Raw genomic sequence first — 17,526 nt, forward strand, 5'->3', positions numbered from 1 at the left:
GTCTGCGTCTGCGAGGCTCCACGCCTGCGGGGCGGGAAGGGGGCGGCCGCCGGGGTCTCCAGAGCGCGCCCCTGCCCCCACGCCGGGCGACCCCGCGGTGGACGTCGGGCGTTGCTGAGGCAGCAGCCGTCGGGGTCTCCAGGGCGCGCCCCTGCCCAACGCTGGACGACCCCGCGGTGGACGTCGGGCGTTGCCGAGGGAGCAGCCGCAGTGGCCCCTCAGGCCGGGCCCGCGCCCCCGCGCCTCAGGGCCGCCGGGGGAGGGACAGCGGCAGGTGACGGCCGCCGGGGCTATAAATAGGGGCGCGCGTCAGCCGCAGGCGGATCGGGCGGCGCTGGGCCGGAGGGCGCGCGGGGCCAGGCGGGCGGCGGCAGTGGGGCAGCAGCATGGGCTCGCGGAGGGCCCCCAGCCGGGCCTGGGGCGCGGGTGGACGGGCCTGGGCCCGGGGCGACCGCGAGGACGACGGCCCCGTGTGGACTCCCAGCCCCACCAGCCGCAGTTACCTGCTGGGTGTGCGGCCAGAGACCAGGTGAGCGGCGCCCTGCGGGTCGGCGGGCGGTGCGGGAGGGGTAAGGTGGGGGGCACGGAGGCCTCGGCAAGGCCCTGGGTGGGTCCCCGGCCCCCGGAGGCCTGAGCCTGGGAGCGGGGCCGGGCCTCAGTGGCCTTCAGGTCCCCTCAGGCTCCTCACGGCCCCTCACAGCCCGTGGATCCCAGGCCTCACGCTACTCGAGGCTCCAGAGGAGAAAGGGCTTTCTTGGGGTGATTTCACAGGGGCCCCAAGGCGTCCTTATCGCCGGGCCTGACTCCCGCCCGTGGCCCCCGGGCCCCACACTGGCTGCTCTGGCCTCGGATTCCACAGTGAGAGATAAGGAAGCCCGAGCGCCTGAAATTCCTCGGGCTGGAGGGAGGGGAGCGGACACCAGGTGGGAGGTCGGGAGTGGGGGCTCTTGGCTGGGGCGGGGGTCACCCGAAGGAAATAAACCAAAGCCAGTGAGGTTCTTCCTGTGGGCCCAGGATTCTAGTCTCCCCGGGATCTTTGTTGGCGGGGCGGCCTAGTGAGGTGAGAGGGTGAGCTGGGATGCTGGTTGGCCCTGTCTGAAGATTGCCCTGCCCAGTTTGGGGGAACGGGATGCTAAGGGAGGGGCCGAACTGATGTGCCCTTTACTCCTTTCCAGGAGTCACAGAGGTGTGGGTGCTTTGTTTTAGGACCTGTGTTATCCCAGGTATAGAGACGCAGGCAGGCACTCAGAGGCACGCAGACACACAGGGACACGTGCATTGCCATGGAGATGACCCTTCCTGACCCCTCTGGGCAGCTCAGTTTCCCTCCCACTCCGGAGCATATTTTCCAGAGGCAATTGTGAAGGTTGGCCCCAGAACTTGGCTTGTGGTCGTGCAGAAAACAGCCATTCGGAGAAGCTGCCTGGACACCTCTCTTTGTTCTCAGTTCCCGAAACAACACCAAAATAGGCACCAAGGACATTTAGGAAAAGTCCCAGGCACTTCCTCGTGAATTGGCTGAGTTCTGTTGACCTTGGAGTTGGAAAAGTTCAAATGTAACCGGAACCTGTTTCTGCATAAAACTCGTCAAATGGTATCACATGTCTGGGGCAGGGCTGAGGGCTTGTGTTAGTGACTGAGTCAGACTGGACACGGCCCCTGGCTGCCAGGAAAGAATGCCCCTTGCTCCTAACTCCCGGCTCTACGAAAAAACTGGCATTCCAGCCTGTGGGGAAGCCGACTGCCTTGTGGAAACCTCACACTTGTCTCACATTTGTCACAGTGACTTATCTGAGCTTTGCCTCCCATGTCTGGCCTTTGTCAATACCCATGGAACAAGTAGGAGAGAGAAGCAGGGTCTTTCTTGGAGACAGCAGCACTGGAGGGAGGGGGGAAAAGGGTGGTTTCAAAACCAGGCAGAATGGGGGGCGGGGGCAGGGGTCTGGGTTGTTAGGGAAAGGCCTGGAGAGTGCAGTCATGCTCACTATCCAGCTGCCGGGCCGAGCAGGAGTCTTGGCTCAGGTCTAGAACTTGTCTCCCAGTACACACCTCCCCACCCTGCAACCCCTGGCCCTGGAGAGGTTTCTAGTCCATGGTCAGCTCAAGGGTATTTCTAATGTCCCCTGGGGTCAGAGATCCAACATATAAATAGTCCCACCAAACTGTAGGCCCAGCCTCCTAGGGAGTCCAGCCTCTAGAGCAGGGGTGGGCAAACTTTTTGACTCGAGGGCCACAATGGGTTCTTAAACTGGACTGGAGGGCCGGAACAAAAGCATGGATGGAATGTTTGTGTGAACTAATATAAATTCAAAGTAAAGGAGCAGAGGGGAGAGCAAGAGAACCCTCCGCTCTTTCAGCTCCACGGGCCGGATAGAACAGCCAAATGGGCCGGATCCGGCCCGTGGGCCGTAGTTTGCCCACGGCTGCTCTAGAACTTCAGCCCTATAGGCAGGTTAGCCTAGGGTAGGTTAAGAAACTACAGTGGGATGGATGCAATTACAGCTACCTCATTTCTGAGGGATACTCAGAAGTCCCAGAAGTCCTTGCCCCCTCATTTCTTGGAGGCCCTGGTCCAACCAAGTGAGCTCAGAGGAGCAGCAGAACCTATGATGTTTGCTACAGATGACTTTGTAACACCTGTTTTGCTTATGTCAGGCAGGTTGTCTAGGGCAGTGGTAGGCAAACTGCGGCTCATGAACCACATGCGGCTCTTTGGCCCCTTGAGTGGGGCTCATGCGGGCGCGCACGTATAGTGCGATTGAAACTTCGTGGCCCATGCGCAGAAGTCGGTTTTCGGCTCAAAAGAAATTTTAATCGTTGTACTGTTGATATTTGGCTCTGTTGGCTAACGAGTTTGCCGACCACTGGTCAGGACTTTCCAAGGGCCCTTTATGGCCCCAAATATCTGAAAGCCAGAAGGATGGGAGGCTTCCAGCTTCCATGGCCAGTCCTGGTTCTCTCCAGGCCCAATTCTATTTTGATGAAGAGACATTTCCTTCCTGAGCTCTGAGTTTCCATTCTTTAAAGTTAAAGTGACATTAAGAACTCTTTTAGGCCTTTCTGCCCCAATGCTTGACATCTCTGATTCTGACCCCTCAGAGCCAGTAAACAAGGAGTTCCCTGCTTGTGGAGCCCTGAGCCTCAGCAGGGCATAGTCACATCTTCCACCTTCTGAAGACCTGGTGCCTCCATCGCCCAGGATTCCTCCTGATCTGGCTGACATCTATGGGTGGGCCCTAGAGAAAGCAGGACAATGGGGTGAGGGAGCAGAAACTCCCAACCAGCCCTGGAGAGAGAACTGGGGAGGGTCACTCTCCCAGCTGAGTGCCTTGCCCACTTGCAGGTGGAAGCTGTGGAACCTGTAATTTTTCTCTGTAATTTAGATGATTCTCTCCCTCTACTTCTCAGGGAAGAAATCCAGACCCAACAAAGGAGAAATCTCTCGATTCTGAGGAGAAAGGCAAAGGAAGTTCATGGTCAGGAAATGATGGAGTTGGCCAGTGCCTTGGAACCATGGGAGATTCCTCCCACGCTGTCTCGAGAGGATTTTTAAAGCTCTGAGCAAAGACAGCTGCATTCTTGCTTTCTTCTTCCCATCTTTTCTGGAGCAGCAGTTCCTTCTGGGAGGCAGGACCTTTCCTGTTTGAAAGATGCACTTCCCTTCTTTCCTTCCCTCCTCTTCCCTTTTTCTGTTTCTTGATTCCATTCAACAGTTGTTGAATACCCACCGTATGCCTAGCACTGTGCTAGGGGCTGTAGAAACCACAAAAAGGTCTAGGTTTGAAGGCTGGGTGGGCAGGATTTAGTTGAGCAGAAGGAAAGAAGAAGGGCTTTCCAAGCGTGGAGGACAAAAAGTGAGGGCTGGGAGTCCAGTAATGGATGTGTCATGCCAGTTAGGAACAGGCCTGGTTACAGTAGGACCTGACTAAGTGTTGGAAATCAGAGAACCATGGCTAGAATGGGGGTGTGAGCAGATCAGGGAGGGCCTTATGTGCCCAGCCAAGGAGTAGAGACTCAGTATGATATATGGTGGGGGGACTGTAGTTTGTTTTTTTGTTTTTTCAGAGGAGGGGTGTGGTATGAGGGGTGAAGGAGAAGGGGGTTGAGGTGGTCATCAGATATAGAGTCATGAGGGTCTAGGTCAGAACACAATAGCTGAAGTAGAGAGAAAGGTGAGAAAGAAGGGCCAAGAAGTGTTGATTGACTGAACCTGGTGGTTGAAGGGGAGAGAGGAGTCCAGAATGGCCTGAGTTAGAGCTCCTGAGTTTGAGTGAGTGCTGGTGGTATCCACAAACCCACTGGAGTGGAAGCCAGGTTTTTTGGATAGAGAGGATGAGTTTGGTATTTTGGTTATAAAGAGATAGGCTGTCAGTGGAGCTTTCTTGTGGTGAAAGATGTACACCTTGAGTGCCATTGAGCAGGCTGGGCTGCTGACAATGAAGGGAGAGCTATTCCCATGGTAGGGACAGCTGCAAGGAGTGAGTGTGGATGGGGTGGCCCCTGAGATCTCCCAAAGAGCTGTGGGAGATGGTGGTCCTAGACTTCACTGGAGATATTTGTGTTAGGAAGGAGGAGGGAGAGGTAAAAGTTGGCTCATATCTAGTGGGCTGGATCTCCACTATGGGGCAGCCCGAGGTGGGTCCTCCTCCCCAGCCAGTGGCCTACACAGCCCCTAGCTAGTGCCCACTCTCAGCTGCTCCGTGGCAGAGGGATGATCAAGGCTCTAGGCATAACGGCCCTTGTGCTGGTCTGACTGAACTGGGTGCCTCCTGGTTCCTGCTGAATTAACTGCTTTGTTTCTTTCCTCATCACTGTCCCAGCTGATTTGCCTTGTGTGGCCTCTTTAACGGAACTTTAACACATTAATGGGTGTTCTCCAAGCCACCTGAATCCTTCCCAGCCTATTAGGGGATTTCTAGGAATGAGGGCTCTTTTCCCTCAAAAGGCTGAGGGTTGAAGCAGGAGCTGCCCCAATGATGCTATGCTGCGGGTGGAGAACCATGCCAGGCAGCTCTAAGCCTTTTCTTGGGGGCAGTGACTGAAGTGCCTGGGACACAACTTTCTCAAAGCGCAGCCCTAATGGGCTTCTTTTCTGGCTAACCATTTCCCCGGACTCTGCTGCATTTAATGAGCTCTTGATTTCAGATAGACTGGTGTCTGGTGGTGAGGCCACTTGCTAACCGGAACAGGCCAACTAAGACAGCTGGTCCCTTTTAATAGAAAGGCCTCTGGGCCCTGATGGCTGGTTAATACTTTGCAGACTGTTGATTTCGCCTCCTCCCCTCCTTGCTTTTTTGGCCTAATGATTCCATTTGCTGTTTTTGCTTAGCTTATCAAGCAGCCGGTTATCTCTCCCCAGCTCTGGAAGGTAAATGCACTTTGCATTACATTTCTCTGACTGCCTTTTTTTCTTGGGTATGGACACTGAGGGGCCCTTGGGTGACTGCTTGTGCACTACTAACCAGGCTGCATGGAATGAGGGGAGGGGTGGAGGGTGGGTGGTGGAGGATGTGAGAGATACTCGCGTGAGCATGGGTTTCACAGGGGCCACACATGATGCTTGCATGGACCATTTGAAAGGGATGCAGGGACCCAGAAGTAGACATGGGTTCTGAGATGCCTGCACTAGATCTCTGTGCACTTGGGAGAGGCATCATGGAACCAGAACAGGGAGCCACCAGTCACGTGACCCACTTCTTCATCCTTGGTTTTCATGGTTTTTGTAACCACATATCTAGGTTTGACACGTCATTGTCTATCTTCTAACCATGGCTATTGCCTTACATTTTTTTTCTTCAGTCACTTAAGTCCTCCTACCACCTCTCATTCTGAATTTCCCTTTCCTTTAGCTCCTCTATACCCCTGCAGACTATGAATTCTGTGAGGTCAGGGGACACCATGTTAGTGTATTCCTGCATTAGCTTGTTCTCTGAATCTGCTGCAGAGCCAGGGCAGGGCCTGAGCAGGCCATAGATGGGGTTTGCCCATTGAATGACTGCCTCCTGAGCTGGGAACAGCTCTTTACCCCTGACTATTATAAACAGAGTTGGGAGCATTTCCTGGCTATTCCCACCACTTGGACCTCTTCCCAGACTGGTAGATTTGGGGAGTTTGCTATAATTTATTTAAACAGAGAAGGATTTCTAAGTAGCTAACTGGTCTCAATAGCTAATAATGTCTACAGAGGTGATTGGTACCTACCATGTAGGTTTCCTTTGATGGGGAGGACAGTGAGGAACCTGGTTCTGGATGGAAGAAAGGGTATTACAACTAGTTCAAAGTGGAGCATGGTCACTGCTGAAAGAGACCATCATGGACGTTCATTTAAAGCATGGTAAAATAACCACACCTAAGGTCAAAGTTAGGTTCCTTTGAACATTATGTAAACCACTGATTCTGGTTCTCTAGAACAGCAGTCGCCAACCGGTGGTCCACGGACCACTAGTGGTTCGTGAGGTCTGAAATATTGGTGACTGCTGCTCTAGAGAACACATGATTAGGCTGTGATAGCCGTATGAAGTCACAGAGTTGGAAGGACTTATAGGTGTCAGGGTGGGAAAAGACCACTTCCAGGTGTGTGGACTTCCTGGCTTTCTAGGGGACTGGAAGCACACTGACTCCATCCCATGTCAGAGTGGTTAGGAAGATGGGGACAGAAAGCATGTGACCTTCAGTGGAACATGACAGTGTCTGCAGTTATTGTCCCCTGACATGCATCCAGACCCACTCCCCTGGAGGGCCTCATCCAGGCATGCCCTTCAGCAGTTCCTATGATTTTCCAATTTAAACATATTTTTTATAATATAGCTTAGACAGGGGTCCTCAAACTTTTTAAAGAGGGGGCCAGTTCACTGTCCCTCAGACCGTTGGAGGGCCGGACTATAGTTTAAAAAAAAAACTATGAACAAATTCCTATGCGCACCGCGGGCCCGGGACGAGTCGGCTGCTAAGCAGGACAGGCAGCGGCACCCGGCAGGCCGGATAAATGTCCTCGGCGGGCCGCATGTGGCCCGCGGGCCGTAGTTTGAGGACACCTGGCTTAGGACCTAGTGTGGAAAGTTTGGGGAGATGTGTTTTTTCCCCTTCAAAAAAAGTAATAACACAAAATGACTACCTGTTGTTGAGTATCTAGCATGAGTGCTTGTCTCTGCAAATTTTCTTGAAGCTTGATTTCCATGTTTTCTTTCTTACCCAATAGTTGAAATTATTTTCTTAGACTTGCTCAAGAAGCTTCATCCTAAGAGCCTAAGCTGAATATTACATCCAGGCTCATGTTCATGAGTAAGGTAGGATTCAAACTAAGTAGGGAGGACATAATTAGGAATGCTTTGAATTAGTTGCAAAATCATAGAAATCTGATTGCTTTTGGCATGGCAGTTTCCTCTAGAAACTGTTGGTTGGGATTTAGTATTCCCCAAAGTCAGAAATTGCTGTTAGTACAAGAACAGCAAGAAATGTTTTCAGATGTTATATTTCCTGAGTGTCAGGGAGTTGATAGTGTAGGTCCTGATGGACCCTCTGTTTCTGAGTGGATTAAAGGGAAAGAAAAAGACACTTACTGGACAGAGGAGTTGTAGGTGAGAATGTTGCAGGGAGTGTCTAACTGTGACCTCACTCAAGTGTTCAGTTATTGAGAGGTCAGGATCCCCTTTCTAGGTAGTCTTTGTGGGGGAGGACTCCTGTCCTCCCCGAAGGTTTGGGCATCTGCATTCCTGTAGAGACGCCATGGCTGCACACATCAGTCTATAAGTCTTACTTGATTTTAGATACTCTTCTTGGGATGCATCCTTTCTCCTCAAACTCAAGTCCAGAATGATCTCCACGGAAATGACAAGTTGAATGTGAAAGGTATAGGGTTGTAGTTCTTGTTTGCTTGTTCCCACAGACTCTCACCCTGCCTGCTCCTGGTAGAGAGATCATGGGGAGACACACACTGCCTGTGGGTGGCCACCCCCTCCTCTGAGGCACAGAGAAAGGCAGCTTTGAATGATTTATCTTTTTCATCACAGTGCTTACTGCTTCTCTTCACTTTACCCCTCACAGTCCTCCCTGCTGCTCATAATAGGGTGTGTGAATTTGGAGGGGGAGAAAGGCTGGGCACAGCTTGTGCACCATACAACCTGGCTATGTGGTTACGCTTCACGCCTAGGGACGCATTGAGTCTCTGCTGGCCCATGAAAAGGTCTGGCATGGTGGTTTGCTTCCTGTGCCCAGGAAGGAGAGGACTGTAAATGCTGAACAGTGTTGGTGAGTCTGTGCTGGACTCAATGAGCCCACAAATGCCTCTGAATTCTGGGAGTTGGACTGTCACAGGGAACTAAAAGTCCTGTTTGTAGTTTGGCAGTCCTGCTGGTTGGTCTTGGAGCTGCCAGCCATGTGTTCACTTGAGCACGTGGTCTCCAGGGATGGAGCAGGGGGCCATGGCTGGCTTCCCACGACAAGTCCATAGCTCAGTTTAGGCTCCAAATTCATATAAGTCTCTCTTTCAATACCCCTAGGAACTTGGGTCTAGACCCCTGGCATTGGCTGGCTTATTCTTTGCCTGCTATGGGTCTGTGCTTGCAAATTCAGGCTTTTTTTTTTCCCCTGAGCCCAAGCTTTAGAATAGGCTCCTGAGCTCCTAGGACCTATGTATCCTTAAGAGTTGGCCAGCTTTTCCCTCTCTGGCATGAGTGGAGGCTCTGCTATGCTGGGGTCTTCCTCTCTGAGGCTGGGTCTTTACATGCACGAGCTTTCATGGAGGCGAAAGGTGGAGGGTGAAGCAAGGCCCCTAATAAGGATGGGGTGGGATGCCAGGCTGGTGTCTGGCATGCTCAGGAGTCTGGCCTGTGGTCAGAAGGCTTCCTATTATAATGGGTCTGGGTCAGGATTCCCTTTAGCCCTTGGTACCATGGCTGTCTCCACCTGACTAAGAGGCCTCGGTTTCCTTGAAGGAAGACTTAGTTAAGTGCTGGCCATGGCCCCAGGATGACATATGGAAATGGTAAGATTTCAGCTGCCTTGGACAACACCAGGCTGTGGTATATTGTGGGGAGGCTGCTCTGAATAGTTCTTTGCCTTTCCTAGGAGCACCTTCTGCTCCATCATTGCTCAGCTAACAGAGGAGACCCAGCCAGTATTCGAGACCACACTCAAGTCCCAAGCTGTGTCCAAGGACAGTGACGTCAGGTTCACCTGCATCATCACAGGTAATGAGGCCATCCACAGGCAGAGTCCAAGGGGGCTGTGGGATGGACGTGGAGGGGCATTGGCCGTATGCACAAAATTATGCACGTTGACATTTGTTTTCTTAGTTTTCTCTCCAGTTTAATCACCCTATGTCAGCTGGGATCCCTTTCACCTCCCATTCTGGAGCCATATATACACTCTGCCCTTCTTCAAAACCCATCTTCAATAAAGGTTCCTCACCTTCAAGCATATACATACACGACTGATGAATCTTAGTTCTAAGGGAAGAGGCAATTCAGTTGAAAGAAGTTTTTGAAACCATCTCTCCCCCAAATCCCTTTTTTACAGTTGAGTAGTTTGAAGCTTGGGAGTCCAAAGCCTAGAGACTAATGTACAGTGATTCTGACTGCAGACCTTGGAGGCAGACTGTCTGGCTTGGAATGCTGGCTTTCCCCCTTTTCAGTTATGTGATACTGAGTAGGTTACATAACCTCTTAGTGCCTCATCTGCAAACTGGGGAATGTTAATAATATGAACTTTATAGTGTTATTATGAAACTAAATGCATCAATACCTGCAAAGCATTTGGAATAGTATCAGACATACAGTAAGTGTCATGTAAGTATTAGAATAGAAGGCCATTATTATTTGCATTTCACTGAGCTCCCTGGTAGAATCTGAAGCAACAGGTTGGTCAAATAGGAAGCAAAGTGATGTTCCTTAGAAGGGCAGGGCAGAGGAGTGAGAGTACTGGAAAGCTGGACCAGGCATTGCCCCTCCCTCAAACCTCTCAACAGTCTCCCACTGTACCAACCTGACCCACTTCAGGTCCTGCAGGACTCACCAATAGGTGCCTACCCCTCCCAGCTGTGCAGCCAGTAATTCAAGGGTTCTAGGTCAAGGTTCCCTCCACAAGCACATATTTTGTTTTATTATTATTTAATTTTTAAAATTTTTATTGTTGAAAGTATTACATATGTCCCGTTTTTTTTCTCCCATTGACTCCTTATAGCCTGTCCCCACTTCCCGCCCCAGGCTTTTATCCCCCTATTGTCTGTGTCCATGGGTTATGCCCATATGCATACAAGTTCTTTGGCTGACCTTTTTCCACCAACCTTTGTCTTCCCTCTGAGATTCTATAGTCTGTTTTGGCATGGCAGTTTCCTCTAGAAACTGTTGGTTGGGATTTAGTATTCCCCAAAGTCAGAAATTGCTGTTAGTACAAGAACAGCAAGAAACGTTTTCAGATGTTATATTTCCTTCTATGTCTCTGGATCTATTTTGTTCAGCAGTTTATTTTGTTCATTAGGTTGCACATATGAGTGCAATCATGTGATACTTGTCTTTTTCTGACTGGCTTATTTCACTTAGCATAATATACTCTCCAGGTTCCTCCATGCTTTCTCAAAGGGTAAGAGAGCCTTCTTTTTTATAGGACAAGCACATATTTTATATCAAGGGCATTGGTGGTTTCCAGCTGTGATATGTCCTGATTCTGGGGGACTTGTCTGCTCCAGCCAGCTAAACTACTTCTCTGGGATTGGGTTCCCCTGGGCAGTTTTCACCCTTACCCAGAACCCTCTGAGCTCCAGTTTGAGAACACTGTCTATTCCAGAGGACACAGAGATGTGCCTGCTCCCTTACCTTTGTACAGCATAACACATTTTGCAACATTTATCTGTTTCCATCGTCATTGAATTCTTACAAAACCCAGTGAAGTAAGTGCTATTATTTTACACAGAAGGAAACTAGAATAGTTTAGGTGATTTGCCAGAGCCTACAAAGCTGGTAAGGAGGAGATACAGCTTTTGCTCTGCAGCTTCTGATGCTGTTTGCTTATGCCTGCTTCTCCTACCTTACTGTGGCACTAACTGTTAAATGTGGCTCTCTCACAACTCCAGGCTTTTGCATATGATATTTTCCCTATATAGAAAATCCTTAATCCTTCTTTTTGAAGAAAATTAAATTTTACTTTACCAAAACAAAAACTTAACACATGCACATTGTTTAATACTTCAAATTATACTAACAGGCATATTATCAAAATATAGTAGTTCACCCCTCCCACCAAACTTACCTTCTTAGAAGCAACTGTTTTCAGCTTTAAGCTGCTTCTTCTGGTGTGCATACATTTCCATAAGATTAAGTAATATGTGAACACTGCTAACTTCTGAGTCTTCAAGTTTATTTATTTTTAAAATAAATCTTTATTGTTCAGATTATTACAGTTGTTCCTCTTCCCCGCCCCCCCCCATAGCTCCCCTCCACCCGGTTCTCACCCCACCCTCTGCCCTTACCTCCCCACAACTGTCCTCATCCATAGGTGTACAATTTTTGTCCAGTCTCTTCCCACACCCCCACACCCCTTCCCCCTGAGAATTGTCAGTCCACTCCCTTTCTATGCCCCTGATTCTATTATATTCACCAGTTTATTCTGTTCATCAGATTTTTTATTCACTCGATTTTTAGATTCACTTGTTGATAGATATGTATTTGTTGTTCATAATTTTTAACTTTACCTTTTTCTTCTTCTTCCTCTTCTTAAAGAATACCCTTCAGCATTTCATATAATACTGGTTTGGCGGTGATGAACTCCTTTAGCTTTTTCTTATCTGTGAAGCTCTTTATCTGACCTTCAATTCTGTTTTTGTTTTTTTTTAAAATATATTTTATTGATATTTTACAGAGAGGAAGGGAGAGGGATAGAGAGTTAGAAACATCGATGAGAGAGAAACATCAATCAGCTGCCTCCTGCACACCTCCTACTGGGGATGTGCCCGCAATCAAGGTACGTGCCCTTGACCGGAATCGAACCTGGGACCCCTCAGTCCACAGGCCGACGCTCTATCCACTGAGCCAAACCGGTTTCGGCTGACCTTCAATTCTGAATGATAGCTTTGCTGGGTAGAGTAATCTTGGTTGTAGGTTCTTGCTATTCATCACTTTGAATATTTCTTGCCACTCCCTTCTGTCCTGCATAGTTTCTGTTGAGAAATCAGCTGACAATCGTATGGGTGCTCCCTTGTAGGTAAATAACTGTTTTTCTCTTGCTGCTTTTAATATTCTCTCTTGGTCTTTTGCTCTTGGCATTTTAATTATGATGTTTTGGTGTGGTCCTCTTTGGATTCCTTTTGTTTGGGGTTCTCTGTGCTTCCTGGACTTGTAAGTCTATTTCTTTCACCAGGTAGGGGAAGTTTTCTGTCATTATTTCTTCAAATAGGTTTTCAATATCTTGCTCTCTCTCTTCTTCTGGCATCCCCATAATTCAGATGTTGGTACGCTTGAAGTTGTCCCAGAGGTTTCTTACACTATCTTCATATTTTTGGATTCTTTTTTCTTTTCCGGTTGGGTGTTTTTTGCTTCTTCGTATTTCAAATCTTTGACTTGATTCTTGCAATCCTCTAGTCTGCTGTTAGATCTCTGTATATTATTCTTTATTTCAGTCAGTGTATGCTTAATTTCTAGTTGGTCCATTTTCATATCCTCGAGGGACTCACTAAATTTATCGGCAGTTTCTAGAAAATTGTTGAAAAACCTTATAACTGTGGTTTTGAACTCTATATCCATTAGTTTATTTTCCTCCATTTCTGTCATTTGTGACCTGTTTCTTTGTCTCCGCATTTTGGCTGCTTCCCTGTGTTGATAGAGTGGCTTTGTGTGCTAGGTGTCCTATAGGGCCCAGTGTCTCAGCCTCCCCAGTTACCTGAGGTGGACACTCTTGGTGCACCCCTTTGTGGGCTGTGTGCACAGTCTTCTTGTAGTTAAGCCTTGATTGTTGTTGGTATCACTGGGAGGAATTGACCTCCAGGCCAATTGGCTGTGAGGATCAGTTGTGTCTACACTGGGAGAACTTCTGTGCTAGGGACACGCTTATGGGGCAGGACTTGCTTCAGTGGGGCTTTGGTGCTCACTGAGTCTGCCCCCTGAGTGTGTCCCTTATGGATCTGAGGAGTTGTAATCTGGATGGTCCCACTCTGACCACTGGGTACACTGGCTCTTGGATCTCCAAGGAGGTGCAAATTTAGCTCTGCCTGAGGCCACCCAGCAGTAGCTACGGAGAGATCTTCAGATTCCTCTTCTTTGTTTGGGGTTTGGAGATGCCCAGATGAGGCCCAGCTGTGAAGCAATGCAAGCTGCTCTGGAGCCTTGGGCCTTCTTTTGGAAGTTCTGGGGCTCTCTGACCCAGCTGCAGTTTGTTAGGTAATTTTAGATTGCAAAGGGCCAGGCCATTCATATGCAAAAGCCTCTGCACACAGCTGGGGTGGGGGTCTCAGGGAATAAACAGGGTGGAGCAAACAGCAATGGCTGACCTTCAGCACTGCCCTAAGAGGCCCCCGGGTCTCAGTGTCCCGCGGTAATCGCTGCAAGCACCTCTGAGAAAAAGCCACCCTCATGTTCCGGCCCGATGCCAGACAGTCCAATTTCTCCCTGTATGAGTTTGGGTCCCCAGAGTCTCTCCCGGAACTGGAGTTCAGAGCAGTCGGGAGCTTGTGTCTCCCTCTCGAATGAAAAAGACAACCGCGTTCTCAGTTGCCAGCCCTTTCTGTGCGCGTGCCTCCGTATCTCCGCACTTTACTTCCGCACCTCCTCTGAGTCTCAGTGTGCTTTTCTGTTCCCTTCTAGTTGTAGAATTTCCATTCAGTCAGCCTTCCTGTGGTTCTGGATGATGTTCGTTTTGTCTTTTAGTTGTAGTTTGAAGTGGTTGTGTGAGGCAGCAAGTTCTGGTGTTTATCTATGCTGCCATCTTGGTTTCCTCCCTGAGTCTTCAAGTTTAGATGCTATCTCATCTTCCTTTTATGGTAGATGGGGAATTATCTCTCTTTACCATAATTACCATAATTTTCTCTGCTCCCCCTTACTTATTTTCTCAATATAGTTATATCATAATTTTTGTTTAAATCAATATTTACTGTTTACCTTATTATGCCTATGCAATATTATTCATAATTGACATTGTAGTATACTATGATTGTATTTCTTATTTTTCTTAAAGTTAGTACTTTCTTTAGTTTTTCATTTAATTAGTTTTGGGTACCTATTACTAATTTTTTTTACACTTTCTAATAGCCTTTAAAAAATTGATTTTAGAGAGTGTAGGAGGGAGGGAGAGAGAGAGAGACAGACAGACAGACATTGATGTGGATCGCTTGCCTCCCGCATGTGCCCCAACTGGGGATTGAACCCATAACCTAGGTATTTGTCCTGACTGGAAATTGAACCGGCAACTGTCCAGTACATGGGACAATGCTCCAACTAACTAGCAACCCAGCGAGGCCCTAATAGCCTCTTAATACAATTTTCTGCTAAGTCATTGCCCTCAGTACTCTGTCAGTTACTTCCTTGGAGACATCTCTCTTGCAGATCTCTATTCTGTCTGAACTGGTGGCCTCTTAGGTCTGATCCACTGGTGGCCTATTAGGCCTGGTCCACAGCTATTCTCCTGGGTCTTCCCTTTGACTTTCTCCTGGGTTGACTCAGTTTCCTAGGTCTCACATCTTCCCTTTTTTTTTGGTTTATTGTATGGCTTTATTGAACAACATCCTTCAGTAGTTTCAGCAGGTCCTAAAGATGGTACAATAGCAGGAGGCATTGTGATGACCAGATCTCAACCTGTCTTTCCTGTGATTCATTCTGCACCAATATGATTTAGTTGCTTTCTGTGTCTAGTGCATGATTGACATCCTAGGATCACACTTCACTGTCATCCTGTAGATTCCCTTTATTTCTCTCCTGTAATGGATTTCCTGTGTTTTGTATTCCAGGTTTTTCTTTCTTGATTTACATTTTTGTTTTGGTAGCTTCCTAGGAGGAGTATATGGGAAGTAGATTTTATACAACTTATGTTTGAAAATGTCTTTTTAGTTACTTTACTCTCGATAGAGAGATTGGCTGGGTATAGAAGTTGAAATTGAAAATAATTTCCCTTTAGAATTTTGACAAGATCGTTCCATTGCCTTCTTGCTCCTAATGTTGCTCTTTGGAGCAGGAGGAAAGTTTGGTTCCTAATTCTTTGCATGAGACCATTTCCCACCCCCCCGCCAACTCCTACCCCCTTATGGAATCTTGTAAGAATGTTCTGCTATTTCATAATGATGTATCTTGATATGGGTCTCTTTTCATCCTGGGGCATGCTTGGGCACTTTCAACCTGGAAACTGAATGCCTTCAGTTCTGAGAAACTTGAGATTATTTTGATGTTGATTCTTCCTCCTGTCATGTGGACATCTGCTCCCAAGGACTCATTCTCTTCTTTTTTGGTCCCTTTTTCCCTTTCCATCTGGTTATCTTTCTGCTCTACTTTCTGGGACGTTTCCCCAGTGTTATCTTTCAACTCTTCTAAAAATTTTTAATTTCTAAAATATCTTTGTAAATCCTTTTGTTGTTGTTTTGTTTTGTTAATCTTCACAAGAGGATATTTTTTCCATTGCTTTTTTAGAGAAAGCAGAAGGGAGGGAGGAAAGGGGAGAGAGAGAGAAAGAGAGAGAGAGAGAAACATCAGTATGAGAGAGACATATTGACTGGTAGTTTCCTGCATGGGCCCCAACTGGTGGCGGGGAGTGAACCCACAACTCAGGTACGTGCCCTTGACTGGGAATCGAACCCAAGACCCTTCAGTGCACAGGCCATTGTTCTAGCCACTAACCATTTCAGCTCTCCAGGGCTTAAATCCTTTTCTATAGCTTCCTGTTCTTTTCATGAATGAAATATCTTCTCTTTATTCTCTGAGACTACTAATGATACTTTTCTAAGAGTTTCCTTCTCCATGTATAGCTTGTGGTTCTTCCAGTTGGCTTTTTAAAAGTTAGTTTTGGTCCATAATCATCTATTTACAGGCTTTCCTTAGATATCTAGGAGATGACTGGCTGGTAATGATTAAGAGTGGGAGACTAAAAAGCTGATTGGAAGTTCTTTGCAAGTAGGAGGGGCCTGAAAACTTGGGTCTTCTCTGTAGGGTGATTTGGGGGCCACTGTTGGGAACTGCCACTGCGTCTTTAGTTCTTCCCTCTTGGACCAGAAAGATTCCTCAGTGTGTAGTCTCCAGTATCTTGTCTAGAGGGTAAAGGTTTTATGGGAAACACACAGATTAAAGGGTTGGGTGGGCTTTCTGTATAAAGCATTTATTTTATATGTATGGTTATTACATTTTTTCCGTTTTCCACACAATAGTCATGCCCTCTGTGGCTTATCCTCAGGGCTAAGTTTTATCTTTCTAGTTATAAATCTCACCTTTGGCCATGGTGGGGAAGAAGCTGTCACCCAGGGGTACAGAGTGGATAAAGGGACCCAGAGATCTGATTGTTTTTCAAATAACTTTTTACCTTTCCAGCTCCTTCGATAGCCCCAGTCTTAAACGCACCTGTGGCCAGTTCTTATGCCCTTTGGGGGTTTTCTAGTGTAGGAAGGGTGGTTGTCAGTTTTCCTCATGCTGGGGTAGGGTCAGGCGGTCTTGGGTCTGCTAAGCAGTTTATACTTGTCCATCTGCTTTCCAACTTTCAGTGTTGTTGCTCCTTTTGCTCTCCTTGCCTGTTCTCCATTACTTGTGGTTTTATATCTTTAAGAAAAAAATCTCTTTAGTGTAGTCTTAGTGGTTTGGGAGAGAGAGTGAAAATAGATGGTCTGCTTATTTGGCTTTTTTACCTAAAAGCCTACTACTTCTTTGTCTGGCAAATTCCTTCTCATCTTTTTTTTTTTTTTTTTTTAATATATTTATTTATTGATTTCAGAGAGAAAGGGAGAGGGAGAGAGAGAAACATCAATGATGAGAACCATTGATCAGCTGCCTCCAGCACGTCCCCCACTGAGGATTGAGCCCGTAGCCCAGGCATGTGCCCTTGGCTGGAATCGAACCTGGGACCCCTCAGTCCGCAGGCCAACGCTCTATCCACTGAGCCAAACCAGCTAGGGCTCCTTCTCATCTTTTTTTTTTTTTTTTTTTTAACATTTTATTGATATTTTACAGAGAGGAAGGGAGAGGGATAGAGAGCTAGAAACATCGATGAGAGAGAAACATCGATCAGCTGCCTCCTGCACACCCCCCACTGGGGACGTGCCCGCAACCCAGGCACATGCCCTTGACCGGAATCGAACCCGGGACCCCTCAGTCCGCAGGCCGACACTCTATCCACTGAGCCAAACCGGTTTTGGCTCCTTCTCATCTTTTAAGGCCCAGCTCAAATGGCTCATCTCCAGGGGGTCATCTTTAGTATTTGCATTTAGAGCTCTTGCTCTCTCCTCAATGGCACAGTTTGTTTATACATCTCTCTCTCCAACAAGACTGTGAGATCTGTGAGGTTAGAGCACACACCTGACACATTGTGCCTCTTGGGAGCAGGCACAAAAAAGGTGCTCAGTATATATTT

General features: G+C 47.9%; 1 protein-coding gene across 4 annotated transcripts in view; it reads left to right on the plus strand.

The window, feature by feature from the left end:
* Window positions 1–369: 369 nt before the first annotated feature.
* The window catches only part of ALPK3 (alpha kinase 3), a 67,915-nt gene continuing 50,758 nt past the window's right edge, over window positions 370–17,526 (plus strand). For 3 of the 4 annotated variants that reach the window (XR_013959660.1, XM_080651417.1, XM_080651415.1), the window contains exons 1-3: window positions 375–529; window positions 5,330–5,368; window positions 9,067–9,188. Coding sequence is in view for 3 of the 4 variants with exons in the window: in XM_080651417.1 (XP_080507543.1) it covers window positions 387–529; window positions 5,330–5,368; window positions 9,067–9,188 (304 nt within the window). In the remaining variant the exon portion in view is untranslated. Of the gene's footprint in view, window positions 530–5,329; window positions 5,369–9,066; window positions 9,189–17,526 lie in introns of all 4 variants that reach the window. The other variant, XM_080651416.1, reaches the window with a different exon arrangement.

This window comes from Plecotus auritus, assembly GCF_963455305.1.
Source record: "Plecotus auritus genome assembly, chromosome: 15".
Taxonomy (NCBI): domain Eukaryota; kingdom Metazoa; phylum Chordata; class Mammalia; order Chiroptera; family Vespertilionidae; genus Plecotus; species Plecotus auritus.